General features: G+C 39.6%; 1 protein-coding gene across 2 annotated transcripts in view; it reads left to right on the plus strand.

The window, feature by feature from the left end:
• Window positions 1-22,575, plus strand: part of med30 (mediator complex subunit 30) — a 41,628-nt gene that overhangs the window by 9,052 nt on the left and 10,001 nt on the right. For both annotated transcript variants that reach the window (XM_077591087.1, XM_077591088.1), the window contains exon 4: window positions 5,189-5,296. In XM_077591087.1, the coding sequence (XP_077447213.1) occupies window positions 5,189-5,296 (108 nt within the window). The remainder of the gene's footprint in view (window positions 1-5,188; window positions 5,297-22,575) is intronic.

Here is a 22,575-nt window from a genome sequence, read left to right on the forward strand (position 1 = left end):
CTAATACATAAATCTCTCTCTCTCTCTACAGTACTGTACATATTCTCTCCATTTTATTAAATGTTTTTTTTTTCCAGTACAAACCAATGCGTGTTACTTATACAAGCCTTAAACATACAAATGCACTTATATAAACCTTCAATATACTTATATCGGCCTTAAACATAAATTATAATACAAAATATAGCACTGAATCAACTTACAAACAAATTCAACTTATGAACAATCGCTCGGAACCAATTGCGTTCGTAAGTAGGGGAGCGTCTGTAGTCAGTTTTTTTATTAGATATAAAACAATGTTAATTTGAGCTTTTTTTTACCTAGTAAGGGCAAACGTCTTTTAATCATGTTTTTTTATTTCAAAAGGAAACAAAAAAAAATTATGTTCAATATTCAAGTGGAAAACAGAAAATATTTGTATATATTTATTTTTAGATTTTACAAAATGCTTTTTGAACTAAAAACAAGAAAAAAAATGATTAAAAATTGCGATGATTGATTTAAAAAGGGGAAAATCAGGAACTATAATGTACATTTATAATCTTCATTTGAATTTGATCCTAAAACAGAAATTCAGCATTCATGATTTACTTTCTCAGGCCGCACAAAATGATGCGGTGGGCCAGATTTGGCCCCCGGGCCGCCACTTTGACACCTGTGCTCCAGATAATGTTTCTAATTGCTGTTCTTTGCTTTTGTACAGGGTGGAATTTGTATTGACATTCCATATCACTTTCTTGTAATTGTTTTGCACCCGCTAGATGGCCCCATTTCAGTCTTTTCTTTTTCTTCTCTTTCAGTTGGATGAATATCTATGAATATTTGATTGACATGCTATTTGCTTGTATGACGACTGCTGTGAGGAAGTCAAAGTACACCCCTGAACAGTGCAATTGAATCATGTCTTTTATTATCTGTGCTCTGACCAGCATCCTGTTAATGATTAGCCCCTAAATGAAATTTAGTCCTCAACCTCGCTTAAAAACCACAAAAGGAAAATATTAAAATTTGCCTTTGGCACATTCAAATTCTTCAAACATTGAAAGCTATTTAGATGCAAAATAAAGAGACCTGATATTATTTAATTATTCTCCAGAATTTAATTGATAAAATCCCTTAAACCTTCGTGATTGTGAGAACTACAGCTTGTGCAGTTGAAAAAAAAAAGTATTCTTTTATGGTCAATGCTACAGATTTTACAATGCAACAAGAAATTGAAATATTGTGTGGGTTTATGAAAAAAATCAGGATTTGCAAAAATCAACAGGGCTTTTCAGACAGAAAATTGTGATCGATGCACCCCTCAAGTTGGAAGGTTTGTTTGCTTGTACAGTTTTTACTTTGTCAGTACCTGCATCTTTTATCCACCTCTGATAGGCTCCAAAATCTCCATGACCCTGATCAGGTTATAAAAATATAAAAATTAGGAAAGCATGCTATAGGTCAGGCGTGGTGAACAAGTTGGACACAAAGAGCCAAAATTTTAAAGTCAAAGAGCCACACTTCACGGCAGAAGCAGCATAAAAAAATCTTATTCACATTAATGGACCCTAATGAATTTGAGTGTGTTTTAAGAGAGAATAAAAAGAAGAGAAACATGAAACGAGGCAAAGAGCCCCAGTATATACAAAATATCAGAAGCAAAGAGCCGCATGTGGCTCGAGAGCCCCGTGGACTGTTGTGTCCTGAACAATAATTTAATGATCCAAGGCATCCAAGCTATTTTTCTTCATTGCTTTTATTAAAATGCATCTTCGCTTCAATGGAGCCCAGTTCAGGGCTGACTAGGTGATACTGAAGCTCGCATATCCAGCTAGGACAGTGTTGTTGATCTTGGCCCAGGCGTGTGCACCATATATCATTCCGGACATTTTAGGTGCCCGCCTGACAGCCCCTCACTACTGGCTGCCCAAACAGGAACAGGAATCAATGACTCAGGCAGTGTGACCTCATTGCGGCCCAATTTGCAACAGACCCGATTAATGAACAGCTGGGCCAAAGGCACTTCAGCATTTCTTTTTTTTTTTAGATATCTGTTGTGGCCTAATTCTTAAGCCCTTACGTACTTAAATATTTGTCTTCCTTTCCTTGTTTCTTCTCTTCTTGCTGAACCCCATTTGACTCTCTTCTTCAAACGTATCCTTAAAGTTCTTTCAGCTGTGCTTTTCTTTTTCTATTTATTATTCAGGTTCTTTCCCACTTTTTTCTTATAGAAAAGCAACCAGCTGACCTTCATTAGCACATTCTTCTCTGTCAATGTGGGAAACCACATTCATCTTTTCATGGAAGAGGTAGGGGTTATGACTTGCAGGCACACACACCACATTCATCATTAGGTCTTTGCCCCCTCACCTAGCACATTTAACTCGCATTCACACAGTCAAAGTCAGGCTACTGCCTTTCAAATTCTCCATGTTATTGTTAGTGTTGTGCAATCAAAACGTTTCTCCCCATCTCTCTCCTATTCATGAGGCTTGGAGAAGATTGTATTTTGTTTAATATCCTGCTCATATCCTCACTACCATCACCTTTTGGAAATGCTCAGAAATGCATAAGAGCACCCAACATTATCTACATTTTTTGTATGTTTTCTTTGACATTCTCTTGTCATGCGTCAACCCCTTCTTTTAAATTAAAAAATATATATATAATTATTCCCCACTGCCGTTGCACTCATCATGTTCATGGTCTATCTGACTATTCATCTTTCCTAGTCATGTAGTTTTGACCCTTCTTATACTATGAATTCATTTTATTTTCTGTCACTGTTGTTCTTACACTTGATCCTGACGTTTTATCCCTTCAGAAACGCGTCAGTCATTAGATCGTGCAGCCTTCTTTAATTATTTTTCCACAATTTCAACATATTCAAATTGCATGCAAACAAACTTGCCATGAAGCAACATGATTAGAACATGTTTTCCACTATTCAAGTTATTGGCAAAGGCTATGTTGACAGTTTGCCCATGTGCGACACATATCTGATATTTTCATGCAGTGTGAGCAATCAAATTGAGATATTTTTTTTCAAATGCGACCTGGGCCTCTTTCATATACAGTTGTACCTCTACTTACAAAATTAATTAGCTGGAGAACTTTTTTGTAACCTTGAAAATTTCGTAAGTAGAGCAGTACTTTATATGTAAATTCTATAATTCGTTCCACGGTTCTCATATAACTGCCAACTAAACTCTTTAAAGATGGTCAAAGTGTCCCAACTTGAACTTTTAAGATTATCAAATAAATTTAAATATGAGACAAAGATAACCCAAATCCTGCATTTTCTGACCAATACTCAAGTGCATCTTAAGTATATGTTTTTTTTCTCTCTCTGACCACCAACAGCCCATTTTTTATTTTATTTTTTAGGCTACAGTTATCTGAAAAACTAATATGTTAAGAGATGTCTATTTAGCCAGTTGTTCTCCATTTGACTATTGTTACTTTAACATAGTGTTTTCGAACATCGGTGCTGCAGCACCGTGTGCGGTCATTTGGTCGCCGGTCTTTTGGTCGCCGGTCTTTTGGTCGCGGTCTTTTGGTCGCGGTCTTTTGGTCGCGGTCTTTTGGTCACGTTTTTTTGGTCGCCTTCTTTTGGTCGTCCGGACCCAAACAACGGGCGACCAAAAGACTGGCGACAAAACAAGGTAAAACAACACGGTCTACGCATATATAAAAGCCAACAATGGCCCTGAGCAGTTTCACTGAGAGGACGTGTGACTGTATAAGTTTGTATGTACATGAGTTGTCCCCTTACGAAGGGACGTCAGTCAGGGTCTTAACAAGTTCTCCAACAAAACACAATAAAAGTACGAGAAATTTGGAGCTTTTCTTTAGCCTAATAATTAATAGGGCATTAAGTATGACTAAATAATAATTTTCAGTTTGTATTTAGGGAATTTGAGCAACAATTTTAAATGGTAATTATCAATAAACTTCAGGGCGACCAAACGTCCGGCGACCAAAAGTCCGGCGACCAAACGGCCGAGTACCATAAATTCTGTGGTAACAGTTCTCCCCATGAGCTGTGTTGTATTTGATCAAAATGATTATTGAGGCAGTAAAATCATCACATTTTTAAAGTTAGTGTCTAATTTTCTTTGGCGCACTTTATACTTTCTTCAGTTTGTATTTCATTACTTTGTATTTTGTTTACCCTCATTGGATTTTTGTCAGTATCTTTTTAAAGTTTGTGGATTCAATCCCCAGCTCCATTGTGACCAATGTTCCCTCTAAACTGCGCGCGTGCGCAATTGCGCACTACTCTCGTCTTCTCTGCGCACAGCAAATCATATGGAGCGCACAAAATAAAATCCCTTTTTTTAGCTGTGGGGCCGACGCGCGAACCACTCATCCGCCGGGACGCCCATTCATAGATATTAATCATTACATTATATTATTACTAAATAATTTGTGTAGTAGACATGCACCTGCTTATGGCAGGTGTGATACTGGTGTGTGCCCATAGCGAGCAATGATGATGTCGCTCACACCGGTACTCAGTGTGCTCAGGGAGGTTGTCTTTCTGCCCAGACAAACACAAAATTAGAGGGAACATTGATTGTGACTATGCTAAAGTATCGATGGGCAAGAATCCTTGAGCTGTTAACTTACAGCCATAACTCTATGCACTCTTTGTCATTGTGTGACTGGACGAGGTGATGATGTAAAAACGTTTTGGGTACCTTGTTAGAACAACTCTGTATTTGTGAAGCCCATGCACACTTATTTCACACTTATTTACATAGATGACCACTAGGAGTCACTATAATATTAAGCAGGTCGGAGGCAAGGCGACTTGCTTGAAGGCCCTTGCACATGAGCATCGTGTATTGTTGAGTAGACAAGGTCAGGATCCTAGACTATTTAAAAATGAATGAATTCCCCACTCTCTGTCCTGTCTTCCACTATGTTTCAGCGAGGCAGGAGAGACTTACCGTGCATTCACAATTTGACACAAAATTCCCATTTTCCCTACTGCATAGGGACAAGATTGTATGATTTTTAACCTGTAGCCGCAGTTAAATGTTAAAGTAATGTCTTCTTCCCCCACGGATACATGGGGGAGAGGGTTATTTCAAGGTTGGCATCCATAAAATACAGCTGGATTTCTTCTAATCATAATTATCCAGAGAAAGGTCAGTGATATACATGTTCAATAGCTGATTTTCCTTTCTGTCCATTCCAGCAACTGATACCCTTTATGGAGGATGATGGCGCCAAACATGACGACCACTCAGCCAGCCAAAACCGCCCTACTACCGAGGACAGGAGAGAAATTCAGGAGGTCAACAAGGTATTGTGTTCTTAATACAGCTGCACTCTCAGGGCCACATATATTAAATTCTAGCTAGTGGTGTTAAAACAACAACAGCTTTCTAATACACTTCCAACCTGTGTAGTTTCCTTGTGCTGTGTTAGTTTTCCATACTATGGAACTTTATCACTGTCTGTCATTGTTTGTGCTGGCATGGGCAAGGTTATGTTGGCCTAAAGTTAAATGGAAGGGCTGGTAGCCTATTAATTTGTGCTATTTATTGCCTATTTTGTACAAGGGTTTCAGGGAGTTTTGTCACATGTTTGATTTATTGCAACTTTGGTATCTTTGGTATTATGCCGGCTCTCTGTACTTTGCCTTATCTTGCCAGTTTCCTGTATTTATTTTAGCTATGGGAAATCCACCCAGCCCTCCAATCACTTAATAAAATAATCAACTTAATTTAATATTTTCCTGACCTTTAGACTCATGATGAGGACCAAGTGGGATAGGCAGTTCCTTATCAACATATGCAGTGGAATTTTGGCAAACGATTCTTGTGTGTCTGACTGAGTTTTGAAAGAGATCACATTTTTTCCATGATGGTTTTGGCTGATGACTTAGTAAAGTCAGTATTCAGATTCTAGATTTATTTGGTATTTCCAGTTGATAAAATGGGCTTGGGGTCATTGGAGTTTGGCAGTTCAGAGTGGTTTTTATAACCAAGAGAAAAATAAGGCATTTTGAGTCATGTTTTTAATGGTAGTGATATATTAATTCTCAAGAAACAGTACAACGTTTATCATACATAATCATGTTGATTAATTGCATAAATGTCTCTACTTAAAAACTGTTCAATTTGGTAAGAAATAGGTTTTTATTTCCTTTTTGTTAGGTTGTTGACTTTTTGAGTGGCTTTAAATGTCAACCCAGTCTTAAGAGCTTCTTCAAATGTGTTACCTGTCAAATGTGTTTTTGCTCTGCTCTGATAGAGGGGCTTGTGACGTGCCGTTCAGATAACGCTTCTTTAAACCGACACACATTGTTGTCTGTCGAGTCTGAAAGTCTTTTTGTGCAGATTGCACCCACCATCTGGGCAAATACACACCACATACTTTTGCCTAGAAAGAAGGCTGACAAAACAAACGAAAAAAGCTGCATGATGCTTTTCATATGAAACAGAAAATTGCTGTTTTATCAAAGTCTTTATCTTAGCACTCAGAAAGTCTGTCAAACTCTCCCTCGGTGCCTTGTAGTATTTGGACCCCTGTCAAATTCTCTCTCAGTGCCTTGTAGCATTTGGACCCATAGATTGCTTTTGGCACAGTGGTTCAATTTTGTTTTGTCCCATTTGCACCCAGTGGAAGCCTACAGTTCCAATTGGTTTGGTATGTGTCAGGTTTATTAACTTCTACTGTCAAAATGTCAACATAACAGGGCAGCAGGAGTTTAATTTGTAAGGACTATTGAGCCAATGGAGTGAAAAATTATGGAAACCTGTTGGAACAATTCCAGTCTGTTTGACTGAAATTTGAGTGGATTTATTGCAATTCAACTAACTCTGCAACGGTGTGAAATTTTTGTTTAAAATTGTGGACCTCTTATATCAGAGTTGAGATTTAACTGATATTCATCTAATTTCATCATATTCAATGTAGGTTTAGATGGGAGTGAGTACTGGTGTGAGCAACATCATCATTGCTCGCTATGGGCACACACCAGTATCACACCTGCCATAAGCAGGTGCATGTCTACTACACAAATTATTTAGTAATAATAAAATGTAATGATTAATATCTATGAATAGGCGGCCCGGCGGATGAGTGGTTCGCGCGTCGGCCTCACAGCTAAAAAAAAAAAAGGATTTTATTTTGTGCGCTCCATATGATTTGCTGTGCGCAGAGAAGACGAGAGTAGTGCGCAATTGCGCACGCGCACAGCTTAGATGGAACATTGACTACCAGTGAGTGTGCCATTTATTCATTCGTTTTACGAACCGCTTATTTCCAGGGTCGCGGGGGATGTTGGAGCCTATCCCAGTTAAGTACAGGGACCAGGCGGGGTGGGGGACACCCTGAATTGGTGGCCTGCCAATTGCAGGGCACATGGAGGCGGACAACCATTCACACTCACGCATCTAACTATGGGCAATTTAGAGTGTTCAACCAGCTTACCATGCAAGTTTTGGGGATGTGGGAGAAACACAGAGTACTCTGAGAAAACCCATACAAGCCTGGGGAGAGCATGAAAACTCCACACATCGTTGACCTGGAATCGAACCCTTGATACGCTAACCACTCTTTCACTGGTCCGCCACGTGCCATTCAATTGAGATCAATACATTTTGTGCAGTTTAGGTGACTTTTCTAGTTTTTTTTCACCCCTTCATAGCCTTTACACCCCGTGCTAACTCTGACTAGTTTTGGAACTCTCATACTGTCAAGCTTGTCCAAAGCCCCGAGAAGAAGAAGAAAAACAATCGTAGGCATTAGTTTGCCACTTCATTGCTTTGGTAGTTTTTTTTGTATGTATGGTTTTGTTTCCTTTTGCATATTCACAGTTTTGTCTTCATCTTTGGTTTAATTGCATCTGAATACACTTTCTTTAATCCACTCAGGGGATTTTGAAATGGAATAAAATGAAAACACAACCTTAACTCTTCTGTTATAACCAGTGAAAGGAAAAACACACTCGAAAATCTAAACATCACCTAGCTCTGTCAGACATACATAATTTAAAGAGGCACTGAAGTCATTTTCCAGTACTTTTTACAAGATAGGTAAAAATGGGACTGCGTCCAGTTTGATATGTGTTATTGATATGTACAGTATTATATTTATTTGTTTGTAATAACATTTGTAAGTTAAAACTTTCTGGAAACCAAAGATTTTTAAATCGGTCATGGTGTGAAATCACACAGTGCCTTATTAAGAAGTAAATAGTAGTTTCTTTCTCTGGTTCTAAAGCATACAGGGCATAGATAAAGCATTAAACTAACACCTTGACATACGAGTGCCCCGACATACGTGGAATTTGAGATATGAGTAAAAGTCTTGTCTTTCTTGGCTCACCTCCCTCGTGCAAAGATCTCTACGAGCACTGGGCGGAGCGTTGCATTTTTGCCTTTTTTCCGTGTTTTTTTTCTTTGCGAAGTGCGAAGAAAATGCGTATGATGACAATCGATATTAAGCACTATCTATATGCATCGCTTACGATGCCTGCAAGACGATGATGACCTCCATCCCTGACACCCTGTGTGAGTGTGTAAACATCATGTTAGTGAATAGTTTCTCCAAGGTAGAAATATAAGGATTATCAAAACATTTTGGAATCAGGAATTTCTAGTGAAATCTTACTCTTTGTACTCTTCCTGACTGAAATGCACCTAGCTGTGTACACAGTATCTTCTGAATGGAATGTGAAGCGAGTTTCAGTTTTGTTTAATTGTGAAATAGTTAAGCTTGGTGTCATTGACGAAAGATCCGCTTCTCTGCGATGTGTCAAACTCAACACATGCATTACCAATGCCCACAAATCCGACCAAAGTGTATTCAAAGTAGATCCAGTCAGCTACATATTAATGAGAGTAACTTGTAAATTGATATTCTGGACACTGTGGATGCAAATTGTTTTACAAACCTGGTAAAATGGAACCCAAGGTGAAAATAAAAATGTAAACAAATAAAAAATCAGTCCCACTTTAATAAGGCTTGTGTGTGAGCTGACCACTATTTGAAATCCATGTCCCGTCATATTTAACCTACTCCAAAAGATTGAAATTTTAAATCAATTGAATTCTATTGATCATACATTGCATTAAAAAAGAAAAGAGATTTGAAAGGATATTTGACATGAATTTCTACTATTGAAATATGTTTAATTGCTCTAGCATTTTAACTTCTAGTCTGATTTAGAAAGTTAAATGTACAAAGTAAATGCATACTTTCAAAACAAAAGGTAAGTGTTTGCTCATTAGCTCTTGGCATTTCTCACATTTTATTTGATCAGTTATTGATATATAGAGTCCAATACATATTTAGATGACGCCCGATCATCATTTAGGAGACTTTATCCTCCTCTTTGTCTACTATAGATGTAGTTGGTTTGTAAATGTGTGTAGTGAGTGGGAACAAGCTGGTATTCTTTTTACAAAGAAAGTAGATTGTATTTTCACACATTCAGCATACAGGTTGAAGCCCTTGTGTTTTCTTCCCTCCCTTTATGTTCCTTGCTGGCTCTGTACGGATATTGCATGCCAAGCTGTCTGACTGTGCTGCAATGATAATGGTCCTAGGTCAGTAGTGTCAGCAGCAGCAGAAAGAAGAATTGGTTATTTTTGTAGAGTAGTGTAGGTCTCCCCCGGCTGCTTTTAAATGTTAACACAACAGGCAAACATTGAGGTGAACTCTGAGCTCACCTATTTTCAACTATTGTGAACAACACTGTAACAAAAACACTCAGGACGGTATTAACACAAAGACTGAAAAGAACCATGAATGCTTGCTTGATAGAATTCTCGACAGCCTTCCCGTGAATAAAAGAAATGCAGATATAAATTAACAATCTATATACATAAACAAAACACAAAACACTGGAAATTGCATTTTTTGCCCCTTTTAGACAAACTAAACATATGCGATAAATAACCTTATTTGTGATGTGACCTTCCCCCAATGCAATACATTAGGATGCAAATTGAGTTCTGTCAAATGATCCAAATATAAAGTATAGAGGTTTGGAAGACACTAGAAAAATTGCTCTGAGCAAGTAGCATCCATTACACGTGGAAAGAACCTCGTATTACAGTCAGGTTTAGAAATATTGGGACAGCAAAACAATTCATCATTCTTAGCTCTTAACACACGAGAGTTTGAAATGAAATAAACAAGCTTTGATTTAGCTGCAGAGCTTTTGTATTAATGTAACAGTATTTTCGGTACCTTGATATCAGGAAGTATATAGTTTTACTTTTTTTTTAGACACCATTTGCAGTTTGTGCTCTCAAATCCAAATGGTCATGGACCATGCCACAGGACAGTGATCCGAAACCGTGTGCGGTCGATTGGTTGCCGGTCTTTTGGTCGCCGTCTTTTTGTTATGATCGGGGGTGGAAGACCCCAAAGCAGGCGAGGGCTGCGAGTCTGGTTCTCGAATCTTTATTAGAATGGTCCAAGTGAAAGGCCAGGCACCAGAGGGGATGGCGTCGGCGTGTCGTTAGTCGTATCCGTGGTCGTGGGGGCCGAGCATAGTCGGAATCCTGGGAGCAAAACAAGACAACGGGCGACCAAAAGACCGGCGACCAAAAGACCGGCGACCAAAAGACCGACGACCAAAAGACCGGTGACAAAACAAGGTAAAACAACACAGTCTACCCATCAATAAAAGCCAACAATGGCCATGAGCAGTTTCACTCAGCCGACGTGTTAGTGTATGAGAGTTTGTATGTATATGCGTTGTCCCTTTAAGAAGCTACGTCAGTCAGGGTCTTAACAAGTTCTCCAACAAAAAACAATAAAAGTCCGGGAAATTTGGAGCTTTTCTTTAGCCTAATAATTACTAGGGCATTAAGTATGACTAAATAGTAATTCACAGTTTGTATTTAGGGAATTTGAGCAACGATTTAAATGGTAATTATCAATTACCTTCCGGGCGACCAAAAGACCGGCGACCAATCGACCGTGTACCCTTTTTCACGGCCGTATAAAAATTCGGGTCTGCATTAGAGTTAATGCAGCTATACTTCTCGAGCAGTTTTGGGCTTCAGGGACTTGACGATGGAACCTTTACCACAGCCATAATCTTTGTTCTTGCTCTGACTTTGTGGAGTTGCTTCATTAGAGATTTATGTATTATTGCTGTAAGTCATTGAGCTATACTGCCATACTTTGACTGCATGTAATTTAATATTGCCCATCTGTAACAACAATAGACAAAGATACCTGAAAATGGAAAATAGGACCTTTGAAAACTTATTCAAGCCAAATTTACTGAATGATATGTTCTTATCATGATAGACATTCCAATTAAACTTCATGCCGCCAGTTAATGATTACATAGGATCAGAATTTTCATTCATTTCATTCCGTAGATCTTTTTAGATATAAATTTTCACTAGGATATGCTAATTTCGGGACACAATTTGGATTTAGGACATGGTGTAGCCCTCGAAAAGGTGATTTATTTGAAAACAATTACAAAGGACAAATGCCGCTAACCATTTGCTTAGTCTAATTAATTCAAGTTATTTGTACAGCCTTTAGTCTCAACTGAATCTCAAAGAGCTTGACAGAAAAAAAGTGCATTGAAGTGCAATTTTAACCAATGACACACTACATTGTCAGCTGTCTACCAAAGTAGGGCAATTATCTCTAAAATCTTGATTTGGTTTCTGTTATTAAACCATGTCTCAATTTACTGGGTAAAACTCCATTTTTAGTAGAGATTCCTTCTCTGGCCCTGAAGGGTTCATCCCATGTGTTTGACCATATTTAACTGTGATTTTCTCCAGGCTTCCCAGCTGCACATTAAGGCAGCAGTAGGGTTATCAAGCTTTGGGGAGTTAGGGTGGTTAGACTGATAAGCAAAGTTAAGATGCATCAGGACAAGGGAAGCAGATGTTTGCAGCGAGCCACATCTGCTGCAGTTGCTCCAGCCAGATCAGGCAGTTCTAGATGAAACGGTTTAATGTGGGAAGAGAGGGAAATCACAGATCAGAAGACTGAGATAAAAAAAGAAGCAAGAAACAAGAAGCAAAGGGAATATAGAGACATATTATGGTAGAAGCTTTGATGGAGAAAAACGTGAAAGATTTGTGATAAGAATGATAGAAAGGGGAAACATGGATAAATATCCCCCTAATGCCTATAGGCAGAAAGACAATGGACTATTAGGTGTTGGAAGAAGGATGGATTAGCAGACAGCTGCTGTCAGAGTATGGCTGCAATTTTGAACTAAAGGGCAAAGGACGATGAAATGTTGTCATACAGCACAAACAAATGATAGTTGAAGTGATTTTGCCATTGAAGAGTCTCTGAATGTACCCTGCCTTGGAACATCTAACAGGGTGTTAGTGTTTCGTGTTATATACGAAGGAGAAGTCAGGTTAGGTTTGAAAGGTACTCGGACGTTTGGTCCCCCGGACGTTTGGTCGACCGGACGTTTGGTCGACCGGACGTTTGGTCGACCGGACGTTTGGTCGACCGGACGTTTGGTCGACCGGACGTTTGGTCGACCGGACGTTTGGTCGACCGGACGTTTGGTCGACCGGACGTTTGGTCGACCGGACGTTTGGTCGACCGGACGTTTGGTCGACCGGACGTTTGGTAGAAAACGGACGTTTGGTAGAACGGACGTTTTGTAGAAAGCGGACGTTTGGTAGAACGGACGTTTGGTCGCCGAGTTGTTACTGTTGAAACCAGCTCTCAAAATTATAATCATGAGAGAGAGAGAGAGAGTTTAATATCTAAATATCTAATATCAAAATATCAACAGTAAACGCTCTGTCATAATTTGACAGCGAGCGAACCCGGCGACCAAATGTCCGTTCGACCAAACGTCCGTTCTACTAAACGTCCGGTCGACCAAACGTCCGGTCGACCAAACGTCCGGGGACCAAACGTCTTTCGAAGAAAGGTCTACAATGTCTTGTGTGTCTTATGTGTCTTGCTACTGCAACTAAGACATTTCACGAATACGGGATGAAATAAAGTTCTAACCTAACCTAAAAAATACTGATGACTGCTAAAATGCAGTTGCAGCAGGGAAAAAAAGAATTCCGGTGAAAGTAAATTCTTAGGGGGAGATTTATACTGAAGTGAAAAGATTTTTTCAAACTTTGGAGATCATAAATTCCACAGTTGAAGATGACAAAATCATACGATCAGTATGTTCTCAGTGTGATACTCCGTAACTGATTATTTCAACTTTTGAAATTCTTCTCTGATATCCTGACTTGTTTTAGCTGTATAGACCATATAGTAGTAAAGAAGTTGTTGTTGCTATATGTTGCGGTTAAACCAATCCAATTTATGGGTGGGGCTTCTGGAATTGTGGGGTGAAAATTCTCCTGATTTATTGAACAAATTAACAGAATGCCTAAAGTCTACAATGTTGTAACTGCTGAAAATTGAGGAGTCTTTCTTTGCCTATTGCAAATTATTATTTTCTAACCTTATTGTCTTGACTAGATTTGCTATTAATTTTTGCAACTCATTTGATAAAGAAAAATGTGACATTTCATGGAAAACACAACATTGTTTGGGTGACCCTAATGTTTTAAATGGTGGTATACATCATGTTCAGAACACATCTTTCCCATTTTCAACACCGTAAAACCAATAAATAGTTACTTCAATTGAAGAACACAGTAAAAATATGGTCAGGTGTCTGAATAAGTCTTTCAACTTTGACCGATGCTTTCATTGTAAAATATTAAACTTGTAATATGATGACCTGTTTAGTTTTGTCGAAATCAAAAGCCATCTCCGATAACAAAGTGAGAGGAACATGAACATATACTATGTGGCTCAAGGGCAACTAATTTTCAATGAAAATCACGAGAGTTAACGTAAACATTTTCATATACATCCTGAACATAAATAAAATTGTGCCATCCAATACAGTCATAGTACGGCTAAGATATATAGTCTTCTTTGACGTATTTATGTATTTGCATCTCCAGAACAATTGCATCATATTGATGACAAAGCGTGCAAAGTGCCAAGATAAGAAGATTTTAAAATCAGATGTATTTTCCTCACGGTTGCACCTGAGTAGAATAACCTTGAAACGGACAGCACACTTATTATTCGACAGGAAAATGCAGTAGGAGGAAATCCATTAAAGTGTATACTCCGAAGAGACTTTCACGGTAAACAGAAGTGTCGATTTGACACTGCGTGTCCACGCTTTCCAATCCCCCCACTAATCCCCTGTCTGTAACCATGGCGTAAGCAAGGGACAATCTGAAAGAGACAAAAGCACAGAATTTCTAAATAGAGAAGTATGTTATGTTACCTAAACTGAAGGTACTACTCTCAACCCAAATCTTTTTGGATAACACTCTGACTTGTGTAAAAGATCAGGCGAATGAAAATAATTTAATTTCACAGGCTTCAAATAGTTATGGTTTGCAGTATGATTGCCTTTGTTCAGGTGGATTGAGTAGTGCCATTCCATCAGTTGTAATTTGAGAGGAGAATTCCTGTCAGCTGTCACATGCTCGGTTAAAAGCCAATAGACAGAGAGCATTTAGAGTTGCAACAATTAATAGATTATTGATTTAAATGACAGCTACGTATCTCTCTTGTCAAGTCCATTATAAATGTTGCAATACTTAAAATCTTCAGATTTATATATATATATAAATCTGAAGAATTTAAGTATTGTAACATTTATAATATTTTATATATATATGTATGTATGTATGTATGTATGTATGTATGTATGTATGTATGTATGTATGTATGCATGCATGCATGCATGCATGCATGCATGCATGCATACATACACACACGCACACACACACGTACACACACACTTACACACACGTACACACACAGGTACCCACACACGTACACACACACGTACATACACACGTACACACACACATACACACACGTACACACACACGTACACACGTATACACACACGTACCCACACACGTACCCACACACGTACCCACACACGTACCCACACACGTACCCACACACGTACACACGTACACACGTACACACGTACGCGTACACGCGTACACGCGTACACACGTACACACGTACACACGTACACACGTACACACGTACACGTACACACGTACACGTACACGTACACACGTACACGTACACACGTACACGTACACACGTACACACACACGAACACACACGTACACACACACGTACACACACACGTACACACACGTACACACGTACACGTACACACACACACGTACACACACGTACACACACACGTACACACACACGTACACACACGTACACACACACGTACACACACGTACACACACGTACACACACGCACACACACACGCACACACACACGCACACACACACGCACACACACGCACACACACACGCACACACACACGTACTCACACACGTACACACACGTACAGACACGTACACACACATACACACACACGTACACACACATGTATACACACACATACATACACACATAGCTGTCACTTCCCCGTCAAAAATCATAAGCCTTCAATCCGCTCCCTAGAACGCCTCGATCAGATGATTTCTGAAGACATAATCACCAACCCCGCTCCTCAGTGATTGTGTTGGACAGGTAAGAAGTAAAGACAGAGGTGAGGTGGGGGTGATAGAGTAGAAATAGATAAATGTGCCTTTCTTGGTAATGTCTGGATGCGTTACAGGGCATTCTAGCTGTGAGTGATAGTCTTGCTCTCGTTATCTGTCGATTGGGGTAATTGCTGTTTGTCGGAGTCTGGCTGACGGATGGTGATGTGATACGAAAAAAGGTTGGTGGTGGGAAGGAGTAATGGTGCCCAAGCCTATCACTTGCAACAAGTGATTTTCTTGTGAAGCTGAGTGTGTGTGACAGTGTATTTAAAATGTTACGTGTACATTGAGGTATTCTGTTGTTGCTGTGTGCCAAAGTGGGCCAGACGAAATAATATGCAGACTCTCCCACCCATTATGGCCCTTGCCGTTTATGTATAAAATTTCCAAGCGTGGAATAAACTTAATAATGTTTGCATAAATATTTCAGATGCATTAGCCATAATTCATTGGTGCCTAATGGATTGCGATTTCTCAATCTGTGTGCCTCAGAGCCCTGGTGTGGTAAAATGTGATTGTGCATATCAATTCTGGGTCCTTTAGTCGTGGGCAGTGTTATAATAAAAAATGCAGTCACACCAATGTGGCCACAAATTACTTCCTTAATGAAAAGCTAGCAAGAGTGGTCACATGCCAATTAGTACAGGAAAAGTGTATTTTTCCTCATTGCTCATTTAGCTGGAACTTGGTTATTTGGTACAGCTTTTTTGGCCAGCTGTCTGTAGCAGCTACTTTGCAAATATGTGGAAAGCAACCTTCTGTCTGACTGATGGTCTGAGGTTGCTTTTCTCAGAGTGATTCATAGTGACTCTTGATAACCACTCCATCTGGGTTATGAGACAGGCAGTCTTGTAGTCGACTCATCACTCATAATTTGTCTTGACTGTACTTCCATTGTATGCGCTGTCTCCCAAATGCTTTGGATATGAGCTTTTATCCCAAATGGGGGTTGTCATGCTGGACCTATATGCCATAGCCCCCGATTATTCCAATACTGTGAGCAACCTTCTATTCCCCCCCCTGAGCTGAAGCCTGCCACTGGTGCTTGCCTTGCGTTTGATTTGATACCAGCCTAAGTGTGAATAAATTCCTGTCACAGCCCATTAAGGAGGCCTTGGAGAGATCTGGCATGTTATTAATTCTCCACAGTGCCTCACTTTTGCGGCCTTCTTCCATCTCCCCCCACCCCCCAACCCGCTGCTTTTCCCATGCTTTCTTAGCTATTTCCCTCTCCTCCCTCCCTCCCTTACATACTCCTCTTCTTAATACCCTGTTAATTAGCATGTCTGTCCTCTTTACTGTTTTCTTAATTCAAATATGAAATGCAGAAATTAAAAAATAAGTGGGGTGGTGGGCTTGCAATTTTGAATTGAAAAGTAATTCATCCACATTGTGGGCTGGCTCTCTTTGCCCTCTACTTGCAGGCCTTTATTGTTGGCTGCTTCCCCAGGTTTTATGATGAATTCCTGTGGCATTTGCTGGTAATTTAACCTAAAAAGCAGGTGACATAACCCGGCCGGAGAGAGGAATGGCTCGCCCAGTTTTTAGATGGTCTCAATTATATATTATACCCCGATTGTGTATATCCTCCCTTTCTTACCTTATTACTTCTTAAATCCCTCTTTTTACTCTGCATTCTAAAAAAACAAGGTTGTTTGCCATGGATATCTGTTCAGCATAGAGTCGCTGATTGCTGCCAACCCTCCTTGTCAAAATTGATTGGACATGTGTTGCAGTGAATGTCAGCTAATGAGGTAATACTTATACAGTAATCCCTCGAATTTCATGGATAATGTAAACCAAACATGGCCGTGATAATCAAAAACCACAAAGTAGAATCTGGCCTATTATTCCTACCATACTACGTTTTCGCGCCTCTACAAAAATACACCTACACATGTACAATTATCAAGAAGTGTATTTTTAAATGTTACACTTATGGGCATATAGAAATACTGTAATGTACTGTAAAATATAATCTATGGATAAAATATTGTGAATCCTTTAAGTACTGTAATCTCAGTGAAAATAGTTTCTCTCCTCTTGATTTAAATAATTTTAAAAAAGGTTATTGGGAACTCTGTCAGATTCATCGATGGAATTCTAAAGAAGGTGCCGTAGAGGCGGTAAGAGGAGCTTCTGCGAGAGGTTTTTGCCACACAAGGAACATGGCGATGTGGACCGCTGTTTTTTTTTTCCACGACAACGCACTCGTAAACAGAACAAACAAATTTAAATTAACTTGGATTAATATATACAGACACTCAAACATACGTTTAATGTAACTTTACACAAAACTGAATTCCAAATTTGTTGTAATCTTTTGTTACCTTCGTTTTCCGGGTTGGCGGTTTGCCACACCTCCACCCTCACGTTCGCTATCGATGGACTGTTTGCTGTTGTATTGCCTTCAAAATATTCCCAAAATGATGCACACAAATGTCCTCACAATAGGATAACGCATGACCACTTGCCAACGAGAAATAGTCTTTAAAGAACGATCGCGCGAGCTTCTTTCCTTAGAAAGAATAACAGGAAATACAATAGTTGAGCTTACCCACGTATTGATTGTGGGTAATGAAGTTTTATTCTGAGAAAGGTTGCCATTGCCTATGGGTATTGTGTGCACGAGTGTACTTCATTACCCAGAAAGCCCTCTTTTTGCATGCGCGTTGCGCATTTCCTGGTCTTAGGAGAAACTCGTCTGAATTAATCGTTCCGTGCTCGTAAATATTGTTATACATGAAAGATATGCAAAAAAGACCTGGCTTGGTCGCATCACGAAATTTTGATCGCATGACGGGCGAATTATTCGATCGAAATTTCCGCCGTAAGACGAGAATTTTGTATGACGAGCGGTCGTATGACGAGGTACCACTGTACAACCGAACTCAGTTTTGCTTCCGTTGCCTTTTTAAAAACATGTTTTTAGCGTGTGGGTGTAGCGTGTATGTTTAAGCTGGTGTATGTTTTGCCATGCCTGGCTGCGTATATAAATGTGTCCTTTGTGAGTGTAAAATACATAAATAGCACTCGTTACTGACACTGCGGCTAAAAATACGATGTGCCGTATAGTCGTGAAAATACGGTAGTTTTTTATGCGTCATGTTACAGTGCTATTTACAGTGAGCACTTGTCTTGAGTGTTTCTTTTACTTAGAGCCATTGCTTAAGAGAAGAAAATATTGTGCTCATTTTTCACAATTGTTTTCTCGACCAGTGGATGGATCACTTGTGAAACTAAAAGCACAAAGAGATTTAAAAAAGGTTATCTGGTTTGATATCCAAAACCATGACTATGACTCTTTATAGAAAGATCCAGCATAGACTTGCGTAAGCATCAAACACAGTTCACATAAAAGGGTTCAGTAAAAGAAAGATGTTTTTAATTTACTTAGAAAATATTACTAACTTTAGGCAGTTCTCATGTCATCAGACGTCCAGTGGGAGTGTAAACACAAAATGGATTTTAACTTGGGGGTCGTTTTCACAAAACTTTTTTTTTTAAACGATAAGAAAGATTATGTTTTGGCTGCCCTTTAACACATGATTTGTGTTTTGTATATAAACCTTGCAGATGAGTGGTTACCGCGTCAGCCTCACAGTTTTCGGGTCCTGGGTTCAAATCCAGATTGGTCCACCTGGTTGGCGTTTGCATGTTTTCCCCTGGCCTGCGTGGGTTTTCTCTGGGTACTCCAGTTTCCTCCCACATTCCAAAAACATGCATGTTATGCTGGTTGGACAATCTAAATTACATTTGAGGTCTTGTTCAATGTAAACCAAAAATTATAAAACAAAGAAAACTGCATATATTGTGCAGAAAATACAAATACATTTTATTGCTCAAGCACTCGCTAGTTTAATGTAAATATGCTGTACAATGCCATGGGATAAAAACTGCCAGTTAAGAAAAATCAACATAGACACCAAGTTAAAAATATTATACACATACCCAACAAATACACATATACTGCCAAATTGCCCATAAATACCTACCTATGTATTTCAAATTCAAGTATCAATTGCTGACCAACTACATTCCTTAGTTTCAGAAGTATTTACAATATACTAACGAGAAGTGTCTCTCTTGATGTTTTTTAAATGTGAATTTTACACCTACATAAACTTGATTAATTAAAAAAAATAACTCAAATGTCACAAATTATGTTCCTTGAAAGAACAGAATGAGGTCCAAAAATATGAGTCAACAGAAACTCTTGTCAGCCTCATTGAAAAACATTGATTCATTATTCATTTTCTGTTCCACATATTCCCTCACGAGAGTGTTGGGGGCGCTGGAGCCTATGCTAGCCAGCTATGCGCACCAGGGGGACACGCTGAATTAGTGGTCAACCAATCATAAGGCACAAAGAGACGGACAACCATTCACACTCATACATACCTAGGGGAAATTTACAGTGTTCAACCAGACTGCCCTGCTTGTTTTTGTGTGGGAGAAAACTGGAGTACCCAGAGAAAACCTGCCCAAAGCCACAGATAACATGTAAATTCCACACCGGAAGGTTGAATCTTAACTCTCAATCTCAGAACTGTGAGGCCGACGCGCAAACCACTGTTTCACCAAGCCACCCTATTGGAATAACCATTAAAAATAAAATCTAAAGGCCTTATTTCAAAATCTTTTTGTTATATTCTCAGAACCCTGCTTCACAACCCTTTAAATTTGCAGGGCTCTGTTTATGTAAGTTGTTTCCGAAGGGTTCATTTCAGGTTTAAATGATATTAACACCTGTACAGACTTGTAAAGTAGTTGGATTATTTCTCTACCAAGAGATGTATAAACTTGTCAGTAAAACTGTCTACTCAGTAAACATTGCTGAATTTTGCTTGACTGTGCAAGTCTGCTCAGGCTTACCTTCAATACTTGACCACCCATCATTATGTTTAAAGCAACAACACACTCACCTTCTTGCCCCTTATTTATTAGCAATGCAGTCCAAATCACAAAGGTAAACCCCCAATCAATGGGTGCACTTGGCAAACACTCAACTGCTTAGTAAAGACAGACGGTGTGCTGACTCCGAGATACCAAAAGGCTAAATTTATCAAACTTCTGTGCCACTCAGCTGACACTGCATACGTTCCACCTCAATGCCGACGATGAATTGAGACCGTCACGGCGGTAGGCGTATGCGGGGATGACAACATGCCTATTGTATTTTTGCCACCTCTGCTAGAGAAGGCTTTTATCTGCTTTCACAATCCCTTATAAAAAGGGTTTATTCCCCAAGGAAATGTCAATACAAACACTCACTGGCACTTCAACCCTCCCTTTGAGCAAATTCATAAAGTTTATAAAGTCAGTGAAGTTTTTTTTTCTTTCAAAACTGGCGGCAAATTGAGACTTTTTGGCCCGGTTCTCTTTGGGTATAGACGGTTCGACACAAACCACTTAGGGTCACTGGTCCCTTAGGCAGGAATAGAGCAGTAAGCAACTTACTTCCACAAGTTTGACTTCCCTTAACTTTGCCATTTTAATACATATGCAATTTGGGATTTTATTTAAAACGAGAAGTAAACTATGTTTAAACCCTTGCTTTCAGATTGTAACAAATTTCTTTAAATATATAGCTTTGATAACTAAATGCACACAAATCCACAATTCACATGAATTCATGGGGACCGACTACATCTACCACGTGCATTCCGGCAGAAAAAAATATTGGTTTAAATAATAGATAAATAGAAAAAAAACAGCTGTGTAATGAAGAAAAACATCAGTTTGAGCCAGTATTTTGCCGAACGTGTGGGAAGGCATTTCATCAATGCAAGTCCTTGTTATTTTAATAGCTTTATGAAAGTATTAAAGTTTTGTTAGTGGCTCCTCACTAACTAATGTGTGTGTCTTGGCTCTGCATGTCAGTTTCGCCACTGCTTTATTGCTACCTTACTTATTAAATTATCATTATGGTGATAGACACTCTGCAACAAATTAGAGAGATCAAATTAGTGCTGGTTCATATATTTAGTTTTTTTCAGGCTGGCCTAGTATAAAATCCATTATGTTTTCCAACTCCTGGCAATCCTTTATGTTCTGTTTTTTGGACAGACAGTGATAAGAAATGAGCTACATCAAGTACAAGAAGCAGATTGCGTTAGGGGAGGATACTGGTACTGTGATCCTGCTTCACTTCACAGCTTCAACTTTCGCGGCTTCACTACATCGCAGATTCTTTTCAGAGAAAAAAAGTTGACAAACGTGAAAATCCACGCTGAAACTCGCAAGCGGAAGCAACTCCCCTGTATTCCGCTTGCCACTAAGAAGAGGGAGGGAGAGGGGGGGGGGGGTGAGAGAGGTAGAGAGCAAGGTAGAGAGCAAGGTAGAGAGCGAGATAGAGCGAGAGGTAGAGCGAGAGGTAGAGCGAGCGGTAGAGAGCGGTAGAGAGCGGTAGAGAGCGGTAGAGAGAGTGAGATAGAGAGGTAGAGAGAGGGAGATAGAGAGGTAGAGAGAGGTAGATAGAGGTAGAGAGGTAACAACATGGTAGAGAGAGGTAGAGAGAGGTAGATTGAAAGGTAGAGAGAGGTAGATTGAGAGGTAGAGAGAGGTAGATTGAGAGATAGAGAGAGGTAGAGAGAGAGGTAGAGAGAGAGGTAGAGAGAGGTAGAGAGAGGTAGAGAGAGGTAGAGAGAGCGGTAGAGAGCGGTAGAGAGCGGTAGAGAGAGAGAGGTAGAGAGAGAGGTAGAGAGAGAGGTAGAGAGAGAGAGAGGTAGAGAGAGAGGTAGAGAGAGAGAGGTAGAGAGAGAGAGAGGTAGAGAGAGAGAGAGGTAGAGAGAGAGAGAGGTAGAGAGAGAGAGAGGTAGAGAGAGAGAGAGGTAGAGAGAGAGAGAGGTAGAGAGAGAGAGAGGTAGAGAGAGAGAGGTAGAGAGAGAGAGGTAGAGAGAGAGAGGTAGAGAGAGAGAGGTAGAGAGAGAGAGGTAGAGAGAGAGAGGTAGAGAGAGAGAGGTAGAGAGAGAGAGGTAGAGAGAGGTAAAGAGA

This window comes from Stigmatopora argus, chromosome 21, assembly GCF_051989625.1.
Source record: "Stigmatopora argus isolate UIUO_Sarg chromosome 21, RoL_Sarg_1.0, whole genome shotgun sequence".
NCBI classification, from domain to species: Eukaryota; Metazoa; Chordata; class Actinopteri; order Syngnathiformes; family Syngnathidae; genus Stigmatopora; species Stigmatopora argus.